Source organism: Heterocephalus glaber, unplaced genomic scaffold (genome assembly GCF_053883595.1).
Source record: "Heterocephalus glaber isolate CG9 unplaced genomic scaffold, H.glaber_assembly_v1.0 deba00000281, whole genome shotgun sequence".
In the NCBI taxonomy this organism is placed as follows: domain Eukaryota; kingdom Metazoa; phylum Chordata; class Mammalia; order Rodentia; family Bathyergidae; genus Heterocephalus; species Heterocephalus glaber.
In genome coordinates, this window is record NW_028258139.1 from 13039403 (window position 1) to 13053271 (window position 13869).

At 59.5% G+C, this 13869-nt stretch overlaps 1 protein-coding gene across 6 annotated transcripts; it reads right to left on the minus strand.

Annotated features, from left to right (window-relative positions):
• Nucleotides 1-1628: 1628 nt before the first annotated feature.
• Rhpn1 (rhophilin Rho GTPase binding protein 1) lies at nt 1629-12922 on the minus strand. Of its 6 annotated transcripts, XM_004837842.4 has the most exons (15): nt 12653-12904; nt 7710-7804; nt 6838-6966; nt 6630-6705; nt 5757-5834; nt 5387-5511; nt 5141-5307; nt 4778-4956; nt 4227-4383; nt 4032-4148; nt 3631-3825; nt 2972-3048; nt 2610-2756; nt 2363-2524; nt 1629-1974 (listed from the first exon to the last, which is right to left on the minus strand). In XM_004837842.4, the coding sequence occupies exons 1-15, from the start codon at nt 12731-12733 to the stop codon at nt 1783-1785; spliced, it is 1977 nt and encodes a 658-aa protein (XP_004837899.1). In that variant the 5' UTR covers nt 12734-12904; the 3' UTR covers nt 1629-1782. The 6 variants fall into 6 exon arrangements, with proteins under 6 accessions (XP_004837899.1, XP_012924940.1, XP_004837900.1 ...); XM_013069486.3 differs by lacking the exon at nt 5387-5511 and having other exon boundaries at nt 5141-5213; nt 12653-12922; XM_004837843.4 differs by lacking the exon at nt 2610-2756.
• Nucleotides 12923-13869: the final 947 nt, after the last annotated feature.

Sequence of the window (13869 nt, forward strand, 5' to 3'; positions counted from 1 at the left end):
TGCCTAGCTAGAATTCTTCACCCAGGGCCCCTGCCTGGGAGCCCCTCCCCCCACAGCTGGGCCCCAGGGACCAGCCCTGTGAGCACTGTGACAGCCACTGCACAGGCGTGCAACTGAGGTGAGGGAGTCGGGGAGCTGGAAGCCCCTTGGCAGATGCCCGCCAGGAAAGGCATCCCCAAGGGGGACCTTAGAGGTCATGAGGCATTTGAACTGGGGACAGGTGTCCTAAGAGGTGGCAGGCACAGCCTCTAGGGGCCCAGGAGCAAAGGCCCAGGCTTGGTAAGAGGCCAGAGGCCGGCAGGTGGGGAGGGTGTGCTTGTGCAGGAGGTAGAGCCCATGTCCGCCTAGGCTGCTCTTCCCTCCTCAGGTTTGGAAAAGTTGTAAGGGTGGGATGGGGGGGCCCCTGCAACATCCTCCCTCCCAGACAGGGCATGCTGACCCTGTCATGCCTGATTATCACATAATGGCCTCCTTGATGCACAGTGTTATTAATCAAATTAATAAGCACTGAGGAGACCTGCCTGACCTTGGCCTGTTCTGCTGAGCTGGGGATTCTCCCGGGCGGGCCAAGGGAGGTTGGTGCACCTGGAGTCCCCTTCCCAGGCTCAGGCTGGGGGGGCCCTTCCCTTCCGCTTCATGAGACACTTGTCTGTGGGTAGATTCAAACTCACGGGCTCACCCTCCGCATACCTCCCACTCCCCCACCCCATATTCACCCCATTCACCCTCTGACTCCCCATACTCACCTCTACTCTCACCCCACACTCTCACACCCCCGGGACCCTGATGCCAATGCTAAAGCGAGCAGGGGGTAATGGGCAGCAAGGCCTGGACCATGGAACCAGAGCCAGAGCAGAGCTGGCTGCTCCCATCTGGGTGGGGAGCCCTCAGCAGGGACTGGACAAAGAGGGGGTCTCTGACTAGGAAGGGGGCTACCTTGCTTTCCTAGGTCTGTTCCCCAGATCCAAGCTGGGCAGATTGGAAGATTCCTTAGGCCATGTGAGTGGGCAGTCACTGCCCCCTTGTGGCCACAGGGACAATACCTGGCCAGCACAGTCTCCATCCTCAGCCCATCGGAGAGGCCCTCCCGTGGCTCCCACCTTGTGCAGCTCAGGACTGCCTCCAGGGTAGCCATTCTTGCTCTCATTGGAGCCCAGGTCCCTACCCCATCCTTCCAAGGGCCCTGGCCTATGGCCTTGGGGGCCATGCTCATTGCAAGACTGCAAGTGTAGGAGATCCGGGGACTCAATGCTGGGGTCTGCAGGGCAGAGGGTGGGACAGCAAGAGCAGGGAGAGGAAAATAAGATGTTGCAGGGGGTGGGTGTTGGCTGGGACCCTGTGCAGAGGGGATGGCCAGCAAGGGAGCTGAGCCTTGTCCCGCCAGGGCTGGGGCAGTAGAGGGGCACCTGGCAGGAGGACCGTGCATGAAGCAGAAGTTCAGCCTTTGTGGAGTAGGGCCTGAGGTAAGGTGTGGGTGGGGCGCAGCATGAGGGGCTTAAGGGGCCTGCTATAGGGGGCAGCATCTCCTGGAGAGGTGGCCTGAGTGAGCACTGTGCCTAGAGGGCACTGGGACACTTCTGGGTGTGGGAGAAGTGCCTACCATCCCCAGTCCTGGGCTCAGACCCACCTTGTCTGACCATAATCTTTAATGTGCATCTCAGCCTTGAGCAGAACAGGCACAGCCTGAAGGTCATTGAAGGTGGGGGACAGAATGTACAGGCCACTCCTGGCCACTGGCCTTCATAGCCCCCTGGATGCCTGGAGGGCACGGGGCCGCCTGTCTCAGGGACAGGTGCCAGAGTCCCCACCAGTGCTGGGCTGGGGACGCCCCCCTGTCTTGTACCAGTTGGTCTTGCGGCTCCAGCCAAGGAGGGGCAGGGGGCTGGCATGCACAGGGGCTGGTATCTCGACACCATACTCTCTCTGGCTCTTCAGAAGTCCCCCTGGGCCCAGCAGAGCTGGCCGGCGGTCCCCCTGCAGCCAGGACAGAGATGGCCATGGTCAGTGCCAAGGCCTGCCCCACAGTGGGAAGCTGGGAGAGGCAAAGCTGTCTTGGAGGTCGCAGGCTTGCTGTGGCTGTGTCCAGGGCTCTGTTGGTGGCCACATGTCACCCAAGCCCAGGGGTGACTGATCTCTGGAAACCTTAAATTCAGGGACAGAGCCCCAGTGAGGCGGAGAGGGGCTTCCTTGGACACAGGGCAGTAGCTGCCAGGTGGTGGCAGCAGCACGGGTGGCTATGGCTGGGCTACCCCTAGTGAAGGCCCCCAACCTGCCGCTTCCTCTCTTGGAGGCCTCTGGAGTATCCAGGTGAAGGGCCAGGGCTTGGGTGCAGCAAGGAGGCTGGGGGCCCCAAGGGGCTCACCGTGCCCCGTGGCTCAGGGTTAGGCAGCAGGGACACCACCTGCAGGCTCACACCCGCCTCGCCCGCGGCCCTCAGCTGCGCCACAACCTCTGCGTGCTTCCACCACTTGCATGGCTGCCCATTCACTGACACGATGTAGTCCCCCTCCTTCAGGCCAGCTGCCTGCAGGGAACACAGACCAATGAGGTGGCAGGACAGCACGCCAGACTGTAGCCCAGGGCTCGGCCTCAGGCCAGGGGGCCCTTACCGCAGCCTGGCCCCCAGGAGCTACAGCAGCAATGAGGACAGGTGAGTCTCCCCGGAGGGTGAAGCCGAAGCCGCCCTCTCCTCGGGTCAAGTGGAGGGGTCCCACCAGCTGCCACCGGTTCTTGGTTGAGAATACAGACAGGGGCCCCTGGAAGAGGAGGGGGAGAGCCTAGCTGGGCTGCAGTCTGAGGGCTTTGAGCACCCCACTTCCAGCTGGATGCCTCGAGACAGGAACTGGTGAGGTGGGTACCAGGGTAGGAGGGGCAGGACCACCACCCAAGAACATCAGGGGCCTGTCTGGACTCCTGTGCTAGGAACACAGCCTGGCTGTGCAGCAAGGGCTGGTGCAAGCAGGGTGCTCACCAGGCGGTGGAAGATGTCAGCCACTTTCATCTGCGACAGGCTGGATGGCCTGACCTCGAGCTTCTGGTGGGTCTTAGCTGACAGGGTGGGAGGAAAAGGAGGAACAGAGGTTAAGTCCAGGGTTCAAGGGCCTCCATACCCCTGAATTCTGCCCCAGGGGAGGGGGTATGGCCCCATGCCCACTGGCTCTTCCTGGGACCTCTGAGCTCCTGCCTTGCTGTCCCAGGGCCCCTCCCTGTCTGTGGGCCTCCCAGTCCCTCCCAGTGGGGTTGTCCTTGTCTGTGAGCCTCTGCAGAGAAGAAGCCAAGTGGGGGAGGAGAGCACAGGCCAGCTGGAGCTCCTGCCCCTCCCAGGCCCTCCTCAGGCTTGTGGGACATGGCCTTGGTTACTGTTTTTTCTGGTACTGAAAATCGAATCTAGGGCTATACCGCAATGCTTGTTTTAAAATTTTTTCAGACACAGACATGCTAAATTGTTCAGGCTGGGCTCAAACTTGTGATCTTGCCTTAGCCTGCTAAACTGCTGGGATCACAGACATGCACCACTGTACCGGACTGGCACCTTTAACTATGACTGCAGGGGTTTGCCCCACCTCTCTTGGCCAGGACTGAGGCCTCACCCTGAGGCCTCACCCACCCTGCTGGGCCCTGGCTGCTCACGCTGGATGTCAGGGGCTTCTGTGGCCTCAAAGAAGTCATCCTCACGCTCAAGCTCTGAGTACTTGGCCAGTGAATGTTGCAGCGCCTGGGCCACTACGGCCTGTAGCAGGTCCACTGTGCGCAGGACACGACACAAAGCATGCAGCCGCAGTGCCTCTTCCTGGCCCAGTATGGCGTGCTTCAGGTGGGCCTTGGCTGTACACAGGGCACAGTGCTATCACACGCAGCCAATTCCGGTCCCCAACCCCTGGGATGCAGCCAGTGTGGGGTATGGGCCACAGGGGCAGCTGGGGAGCTGCCTAGACCAGGAGAGCTTGGCCAGGTAAGAGCCCAGGCAGCCCAAATACCAGGTACCAAGTGACAGTGGGGGCTCCCAGTACCCTCCACCTGCAAAGCCTCACCAAGCTTCCTGCGCTCCTCTGGCTGCTGCGGCAGAGGGGGGCCTCGTGACTCAGGGAAGTGCGGGGGCTGAAAGACCTGCTCATGCGTGGGGAGGGGGAGCTCGCCTTCAGCTGCAGCTGCAGGTCAGAGAGGCTGTGAGTGCTGAGCACAGGCCCTCAGTCTGCACCACAGGCACATGGGGTGGGGACACTCACGGGGGCCGTCGAAGAGGGCCACTGCAGCATGGTAGTGCGCTAGTGCACGGAAGTGCTCGGCCTTGACGTGCACCAGGGTGGTCCAGGATGGGGGCACATAGTCTTGGACAGGTGGCTGGGCCATGGCCCGGTGCACAAGCCTGTACTCAGCTGCCACCTGCCAGCAGGCATGCAGGAACATTGGGGCCTCCTGCCCTCCCGGAGGAGCTTTTGCTTTGTCACACCCTGGGCCTAGTCTCTCTCTACCCCAAACCAAGTTCCTGAGCCCCAAGCTGAGCCTGACCTCCAGTACCCAAAGACCCAGGTTTCTGCTCTGATTTGTGTTGTCTCCCCAAGGCAGGGACTCAGGACCCCATGAACCAGGACAGTTGCTGGCTTTGGGGACTGACACAGAACAGACCTAATCCAAGTATGACCTGGCTCCCCGATCCAGCTCTGCCCCATCCTGTGGACCCCTTGCTCCTCTGGGCCCTAACCCCAGCCCTCTGCCCACAAGTGACTACAGGGCAGCCAGGCTGTTTAGGGTTCTGGGCAGGGTCCCCTGGCCTCACCTGGGCAGCCTCCTGGGCCAGGCAGTTGTGGGGGGTGGCAGGGGCTGGCAGTGAGAGGCCCTCAAAAATGCACTCCTGGGCCTGTGCAGCCATGAGCTGTTCCAATGTGGAGAGAGAGGCAGTGCTCATGTCTGGGCTCGGGGCGTGGGAGAAGTTCTCCCTCAAGAGGCTGAAGGCCCCTGTGAAATGAAGTGGATGCTCATAGTGGCAGGCCTTCCCTACGCCCACCAGGGTGGGCCACCCCAGGGACTCCCAGGAAGGGGAATGTGCCAAGCTCCTCATGTGGGGGCAGCCCACCCGCCCCAGCTCCTGCCCCAGGAAAGGAAGAGAGGTGGACCCACTACGGATCTGCGTTGCCCTCACCAGCAGCCCTTTGGAAGGCCTGGGCAGCACGGTGGGCACCCTCTGGGTGGGAGCGGTCCTGGCATGCCCCGATCTGTGTGTGGAGGGCGCCGATGTTGAACAGCACACTGCCTTTCTCAAAGGCCAGGGCCCGTTGCTGTGCTGGGACCCCCGTGAGTGAGTCATACCTGTGAGGAGCTCAGGCTGGGAGCAGTTCTCTGGAACCTTGGCTTCCTGTCCCCAGGGCACCCCCACCCCAGCCCCTACCACTGGAAGAGCAGCCCAGGGCTTCGAGCAGGGCTGAAGAAGCGCATGTCCAGGAAGCACAGCTGGTCATAGTAGGCCTCGAGCAGCTGCAGGCCCGCCTCATCCCGGCTGGGGGTCCGCATGGCCTGTAGGGCAGGAGTGGCTGGGCCCCACCACCCAGACCTCCCACTCACACACCGCCTGGGACTCCCCCTCCCCGCTTCCCTCAAGAACACTGGTGCGGCAGTCTCCCTGATGTCCTCCCCAGTTGCGGAGATTCCTGCCAGGTAATCATCCAGCCTGAGCTTCATCATCCCAAGCCTCAGTTTCCCCATCTCTGTCGGGGGCTACAGAAACAAGGGCAGAGTGGGGCTGGGAGTAGCCCACCCACCTGCCGTAGGCCCTCCAGCTCCATGATCTCTGCCTCGTAGGCAGCTCCGTCCTCTCCAAAGTGACCGGAGATCAGCTCCTGCAGAAGAACTGCGCTGGCCTCTGGGGTACCCAGTGCCTGGCAGTTTGCCCTGGGGAGGAAAGGTCCAGGCACAGAGCAAGCTGGCTGCCCATGCAGGACTGGAAGGGCTGAAGGCCTGGGTGTGTGGAGAGGTTTGGTGGCATCGGGACAGGTGTTGGGGTAGGCCTGCTCCTTGGCTCTGGGCCCCCTGCCTCTACAGAACTGGGGCCAGGATTCATGTTGGTGCTATCTTTACATGCATTCCTTTATTTATCCCACGGCAATCCCAAAAGACAGGTGGCATCTGTCACGTGGAGACTCAGACACTGATGCACAAGGTCAGGTCCTGTTCCATGAGACCCTGTGAGGCAGTGGCAGACACGACATGGCCCTGTCTGGGGTCTGAGCACCCCCACTGTACTTGGGAGGTGGCAGCTTTCACAGCACAGCCTCCAACTAGGTGTCCCTGAGCCAGCAGGCTCCTCAGCAGGAACACCCAGGACCCTGCAGTCGTCCTGGGGCTTCCAGCAGGGTATCCATGTCCCATCCTAGGGCAGGGCCCAAATCCAAGCCCACCCATCGGATCCACAGCCCAAGGTGTGGAAACCAAGTGCAGCAGAAGGAAGGAGGCTTGCCCAGGGCAGGACACCAAGTTCTTGGCCACTTCTGCCATGTCTCTGGGAAGCCTGAGGTCATCCCTTCCTCCTGCTGGGTCTCAGTTTCCTCATCTGTTCAATGAGTTGGCTGGACCAGGAAGCCTCTTGGGGCCTAGGGCAGGGTAGTGTCCCTCCATGCTCACAGGCCAGTGTGTACCTTCAGGGGTGTGGCCCAGTCCAGCTCCTTGGTCTCCTTCAGGCCCAAGGGGATCATGGGGACAGTGACACCTTCACTAGAATCAGAAGCATCAGCTCTGGATGTGCTCCCCCAGTGGCCTAGAGTCCACTCCCTGCCCCTCCCATAACCCAGACCCAGGATGCTTCCCTTAACCCACACATGCGTGCATCCCCACTTGCATATGCACCTCTTGGGCTGCTCCATGTCCACCATGCTGCTGAGCCCCTCCAGCTCCTCCTTCAGCAGCTGTAGGTTGGAGTTGACATAGCTCAGCTCCAGGGCGACTGTCTCTCGGACTTGGTTGTTGCTGGTTGCTCTGGGGGAGGTCAGAGGCGGTCAGAAGCCCTGGCCCACAGCAGATCTCATGACCCAGGTGCACTGAGGCCCTCCTGCCCTGCAGACCTCCAGAGCCCACCTCCCAGAGGATGTATGCTGTGAGTGAGTATGGTGGGCTACAGGCCCACAGTTGCCCTCCTGCTTCTCTGAGTCCTCCCCCTACAATCCATGGCCTCATGCAGAGTGGCTGCATAGGCTACATCGGCTGACATGGCCTCCAGGGAAACTCCCACACAACTTTGCTGGATAAGGGCAGCCAGACCCTTCTCTGTGTCTTTCAGAGGGACCAGGGGGTTCCTGACAACAGTGAGCTGGAGGCAGAGGGTGCTCAGGAGTGTCGAGTCCTGGGCTTACCCGCAGCACAGGCTGCCATGGTCAGTGTGCTCTGAGAAAGAGCCAGAAGACTCCCAGTTCCCAAGCTTTGGGATGTCTGATCCCGTGCCACACTGTGGCCTCTTTCCCCCATGCTGGCCGCACATGCACTGCTCAAGCCTCCCAAAGGGGATTCCAGTTTTGGACCCTAATCAGGGCTCAGTTGGTCTCAAAGTCTCTGCTGAGTAAGTATACTGCATGGCTGCGGGCACCTGGGTGGAGGCTGCATCACACCCATTCCCTCAAGCGGCCTTCTGGATTAGCCACCAGCAGACGCTTTCCTGGTTCACCAACTTGGCCCTGGCGCTCACGTCGGCCATGCCCACCCCTAGGGTGGCTGCAGGTGCTCACCTGTAGAGGTTCTCGGCACCTGTCCGCATCCGAAGCTCCTTGCTGATCTGCTGGTGGATCCAGGTTCTTCGGCTCTGCAACCAGCTGTGCTGAGTCTGTGCAGGGAGGCCACAGGAGGACACACTCACCCCTGAGCCCTGACCAGGGTGCCCTAAGGGAAATGGGCTAGAGTCTGTGAGGTGGGGCTGGCTAGGGATATGGGTGCCTAGCTGGGACAGGAGCTCTCCTCTCAACACTTCACAGATGTCAGACTCAGCTCCATCCTAGCCAGCTAAAAGGCCCACATATCAAGTACCTTCCCTGCATGGCCCATCCTCCTCTCACCAAGGACCCTCACAGTACACCTTGCCCACACTGATCTTAAACTCCTGGGCTCAAGCGGTCCTCCTGCCTCAGCCTCCCAAGAAGCTGGTATTACAGGTGCACACCACAGCAGCTGGCTTTTAAAACATGGGTGATTATGAATTTTTATTTATGGTGCTGGGATAGGTCCCCAGGCCTCGAGAATCCTTGGCAAGCGCTTTTCCACTGAATTGAGACTCTCCCATGGCCCACCTTTCAAGGCAGGGTGTGAATCTCTGCCAAGAAGCCATCCCTAATTAAGCTCTACTGGGCTCATGTCTCACTCTCTGGGGATCCCAGCCGGTCCATGCAGGGAGCCCTATCACTAAAGTCCAGGGCAGGCCCATCAACAAAGAGCTGGATTCCCATAGCACGGAGCCCTGGGTGGGCTTGGCTCCAGGGCTCTACCCACAAGGGTTTGTGGGGCAGAGTGGCCATAGGCACCAGGGAGCACAGGCACTGGGCGACCACAGGCTGTGGGCCGCATGGCTTGGGCAGTAGGCACATAGCTCTGTGAGGTGGAGAAAGGTGCTGAGATCCACTGTCCCTCTGCCAGCTCTGGTGGAATCCAGGTTCCTCCTGGATGACGTGAGGGAGGTGATCTGAGTTATTCCCGAACCCCTATCCCCAGCTATGAGCCCAGTCACAACCCATCCCAGCAATGCCAAGCAGTGAGGGTTCAGGGATGCAGTGCAGCCCAAGGTCACTGAGCCTCCCCCTGGAACTATTCAGAGCTTCACCAGGTCTGGGTTACTTGCTAGCACAGGAGATGTGAAGAAGGACTTCTCAGATGGTTCCTATGTCAATGTCCCCACAGTTACCAGCCCTCACGCAATGCCTTGAAGGACACTGTCCTGATGGCGTGGGCAGAGGGCTTAATTTGTACAGTGCAGCTTGCAATCTTAGCTTGGGGGCCCTGGCTTGTCCCAGCTCCTCCCTGCACTCTAAGGAGGGCCTTGTACCTCAGTTGGAGGAGGCTCCTGGCCTTCAGCACCCTTAATTAGGGCCCCAGATCCCCTTCCCTGGGCTGGCTTTCCAAGATCAATCAGTAAAGACTTTTTTGGTACCGGGGATCGAACTCCGGTCCTTGAGCTTTCAAGGCAGGTGGTGTAACCACTGAGCTAAATCCCTGGCCTCAGTAAAGACTTTCTATAGGAGGGGGCACAAGGGCTGGGACGGGAAGGCAAGGAGGCTTCAAGTGGTTCCTGAGAACCAAGGAGAGGGGACTCACCCTGGACAAACAGGGGCAGATGAGCAGTAGGCTGGAGTGCCTCCTGCCAGGGACCTGGGCCCACTGACGGAGGAGGGGCAGAGCAGACCCTGGCCTTGCCTCCTTGGCTGCCCCAGCAGCTGTCCTCCAGGGCCTATGCTGCTTTTCCATGACACTCCATGCCTGCCTGCACAGGAGGAGGCCACACGTTCTCCCCTCCATGGGACTGAGGATCTGGGGAGGGAGGGGGATCCACTGCCAGTGGCTAAACACTCCTTCCTTCTAAAAGTCCCACTGCAGGTTCTGAGGACTCTGGTAAGCAGCTAGCCAGGCTGCTATGAGGCCCTGGGCACTTCCTTTCCTCCCTATCCTTAGTGCACCCTGAAGCCTCCTAATGTATGTGGGGAGTGGGTGGAGGACAAGCAAGCCAGAGCTGGACCTGTGGGGCTGAGTGGACCCTAGAAGCTGGTGGCCCAGCCCAGTTTTCCACACCAGGCAGAGGGACATGCCCACTGGGAAGCGACATGGGTGATAGGGAACCAACCCACTTCTGGGACAACCTCCTACCCTCTGGAAACAAAGGCTACCTAGTCCCTCCCTTGTGCTATCAACTGCACTGTGACCATTGTCTCGCCCTATGCAAAAGGGTGAACCTATTATGGTTTCCAGTATCCCAACAAGGGTGTACCACCCAGGGGCGGGACTTGGGCCATTAGCCAGGGTGGAAAGGGATAGGGAAAAGAAAAACAAACACCTCCCATCCCCACCTAAGGACCCAGGGGCCTGGTGTCGGCAGTGGCCAGAACTGTTCCTGGGACTAGCGAAAGGGAGCGGACAGTTATCAGTTATCCTAGAACAGGCTTGGGAACAGCAAAACAGAGCAGGGCATCCCTATGCTTTCCAAATTCCCCCCAGCCGGGGAGGCTTCCTGGGAGAGGACCCCACCCTGAGAGACAAGCTTCCGCTTCCCAGTGCCAGGCCTTGGGCACCCTGCTTGCCAATGCCCACCTGTCTCAGGTAGCCCTGGCTCTTACCCTCTGTGATTTTACTGGAACACAGAGGACCTGGAGGCCCCACAAGGGTAGAAGCCCAGCACCTACCTCGTCAGCCACCTCTGTCCCCTAAGCAGTGTTTAGGGAATAGGGTCTAACAGGCATTGTTACAGAGAGTCTCCCAGAATACAGAGGCTACAGGCCACGTACATGAGAGTTGGACTACAGAGTGGCATGCACACTAGCCACAAGTTAGGGCAGGTGTCCTCAGGACTTGCCTCCTTTTATGCTCACTTGAGACACCTGAGCACTGCCCCACTCCAAGTGCCCAACCTACTGGGGCCAGGCCCAGGAATGTGGGTTTGTAACAAGCACCCAGAGCAGTGGTGGTGAACCTATGGCACGTGTACTGCAGGAGGCTATCCCTGGAAGCTCTAAAAGATTTGCCCTCACGGACTGAGAGCATGCTGTTGTCTCTCCAGGCAGGGGACCCTTGAGCTGACTGTCCGATGTACTGGAGAGCAGATGAGAGGCACAGCGCCTCCCTCCCTGCTGCTCTGTCCTTAGCTTCACCCACTGGCCTTCCCTGACCCCTCAGCCTCTTGACCTCTTCAGGAAAAGGTGGGTCTCAGCCAAGGTTACACTTCCCCATAACCCGGGCTGGCTGGGGGTCCTCCCAAGAGGCCGGCGCCCAAGGCTGGGGCTTCTGAGACACTGCAGTCCTTGGGGGAGGGCATCAGTGAGGACAACTAACTTGAGGTTATGACCAGGCCTCTTCATGTCCCTGGTGAGCAACTTTGGGCCACTTCCTCAACCAGGGCCAGCGGGGAAATCACATGGCTTGCTGGGTGTAGGATGAGCACTAACACACACCAATTTCACTAGGCCCAGCACCAGAGAGGCACTCACCGAAGGCCAGCTCTCCCTCCTGCTGCGGTGTACCCTAGTTGCACAGATCAGTGCACAGGGGCTACAGACCCAGGGATGGCCTTTACATAAACAGCTAACTAGTCTTATCCCATTCAACTCGGAGCAGAATGGCTGGTTTAAAGGCCTACTGGGAGGTATGGTCTTGCTTCTACAAGACTTTCCAGGTGTACGGCCTGCCAGGCTGTGTGGTATGTCTTAAGACTAGCCTGAGTAGGGCTGGGGCCCAAGGCAGCCTCCCATAGGTACCCCTAGCACCCTAACTGCTTCTGGGTCATACCAGGAAAGTGTGTGCAAACAGACGCAGCACGCCAGAATGACCATAGGAGATGCAGCCAAGGGAGGGCAAAGAAAGAGCCTGGTCACAGCCCACAGCATGAAAAGTGGGCCCTCTGAGAGTTCTGGCACATCTTGTTTGTACAACCTCCCAAGCATTCTTTCTACCCAAGGCAACATGTATTCATTCCAAAGGCCACTTTCAGGCATAGCCACCCTGTGAAGGAGGGTTCACAGAGGGCAAGGAATGGACAGGCCACTTCCTCTCTCCAGCACCTGTTAACTGCCATGGCATCTGGCATGCTGGGAGGTGGGCAGGGAGAGGGCCTTTGAGGGTCTGGCCTGCATCACGTGGCCAGCCCAGGTCCTGGCTGATGCCTCGCTGTTCTCCCCAGGAGACCTGAGCTTCAGGCACACAAAAGCTGAACGGAATCAGTGAGGTACTATGTGTAGTCTGACACCTAGGAGGAAGGACGGCAAAGTACCATGGCAGATGCTTGGGACAAATAACAGGAGTCATTCTGCTCAGCAGCCCTTGTAGGAGTGGCACCAACACTGGGGCACCTCTCATTGACCCCCAACACCCAAGCTTGGGCTGCAGAAGAGGCCTTCTCAGGCACAGACTGAACCGAACGTATTTCCAAACTCCACTGTCGCTTCCCCAGTGCTCCTGGAAGCTAGGTTACATTAAGCCCACGGTTAGGGACTTCAGAGGGGGGAGAGGGTGAGGAAAGTGGCACGAAGACAAACTGCCCAGAGATGATATCTAAGAGGCTTCAGCTACCTGCTGCTACAAGCTACATCAAGTGGGAACCCAGTTCTAGAGCACGTGCACAGGGCAAAGCTAGAAAGGAAGCTCTCTGGTTGCCAGAAACAAACCTGAGCTTATGCGAAGCTGTCACCGACCAGAACCCACAGCTGGTGCCGGGGTTCAGGGAAGTGACAGCCCAGACTCGGCTCCCACAGACTCCTGGGAGTTTCCTTCCCTCCCCAATTGGGACCTCTAAAAGGGGCGGGAAGAAGCCCAGAGAAGGGACACAGGCTCTCGAGTCCCCTTGGGGCCTCAGTTTCCCCAGTACTGCCATGCAGGGTGGAGTAGGGCACCGGAGGGAGTGGTCTGGAAGGGCGCACGCCGGGACGCGCCTCCGAGCACAGGGCAGAAGGCCGGGGGCCTGCAGCCCTCCTCGGCGACCCACCTTGAGACCGCTGTCGGCCGCCTGCAGCCGCGCGCTGTCCTCGCCTTCACCCTGGCCGTCTGGCCTCTCCTCCAGGATCATCGTCGCCCTGCTGAAAGCCAGCCCCGCGAGTGAATGAAGTCTTCCGGACGCCCGGGAGGGCAGCCCGCGACCGTAACCACAGCTCCTTAGCGGTCGCCACCGGTCGCAGATTCTTAGTTTCTAGCGAGAGGGGCGGCCTGGCGCGGTTGGGCGGTGGGTCTCCGCTGAGAAATTGGCCACTATCCAATCGGCGGCGGTAACTGCCCTGACGGACATCAATATTTACCAATCAGACCTCAAAGAAGGGGGCTCCGGGAAGTAGCCCCGCCCTACCAGTGGTGTTGGATCCAGTAACCCCTGGCAACCGCGGTCCCGGGCGCCGAGCGCAGTGCGCATGTGCACCGGCTGCAGCTAGGCTTGCAGGAAAGTTAAGAGAACACCTCGCAGGGAGCCGGACGGCTACGTGGGCGTGGCCACAGCCCTGAACCGACTCAGGGGCTTTATTCAGTAACCCTGGCAGCGGGATCTTCCCAGAGGACCGCACCAAAAATGTTTAGAATGGAGTTTTTAAATGGTTAGAGACTAGTGCCGTGGGAATTCTGAAACAATGCTTGCTTTCTTCCCTGCTCTGCAGAGTGGGGCTGTGCTCGGGGGCGTGGCCTCGGGCTGCCAGCTTCCAGAACCTATTTATAGCACTTGTTTCCAGAGCCTGATTCCTGGATTGACCTGTTTTCAGAACTCACTTTCAGAACAGGCTTGCCTCTAGCATCCACTCGTGGAATTGGATTTTGTCCAGAACCCGCGCTACGTGTGTGGCCCGCCCTGCACCGTGTCTTCTTGAGCTTTCATCAGCCTCTAGGTTCTGGCGACTCTGGCCACTCAGGTTTCATGTGGGTCCGCTTATCTGCGAACACACCCTTTGCAGGCAGTGACCCCAGTCCTCTTTGCTGAGTTCCAGGCCAGTTGTCCCACCCTGGCACTGCTGGCCTTTGCTGAGCTGAGGGTTTAATCTGCAACGCCCCCCCCCCCCCCCCCCGGCCCTGTCATCCTCAGATCTAAATCCTGTGAGCTAAGCTCCTTGGCCTGCCCCAGCCAGCTGCAGTGGCCCCCTAGCGGCATTCCTCTCATCACACCCCTGCCAGCCACTCCAAATCCGATCAGGACTTGTCCTTTCTTAGTGGGCTTTTTGGGCCCTC

Bases quoted from the DNA above. Each gene is read 5' to 3' on its own strand.
- Rhpn1 (XM_087186629.1), bottom strand. From the start codon at position 12,733: ATGATCCTGGAGGAGAGGCCAGACGGCCAGGGTGAAGGCGAGGACAGC. The intron at 4,384-4,777 runs GTGAGGCCAGGG...GCCTGCTGGCAG, and splicing joins TGGCCCAGGAGGCTGCCCAG to GTGGCAGCTGAGTACAGGCT. The intron at 1,975-2,362 runs GTGAGCCCCTTG...TCCTGGCTGCAG, and splicing joins ACCCTGAGCCACGGGGCACG to GGGGACCGCCGGCCAGCTCT.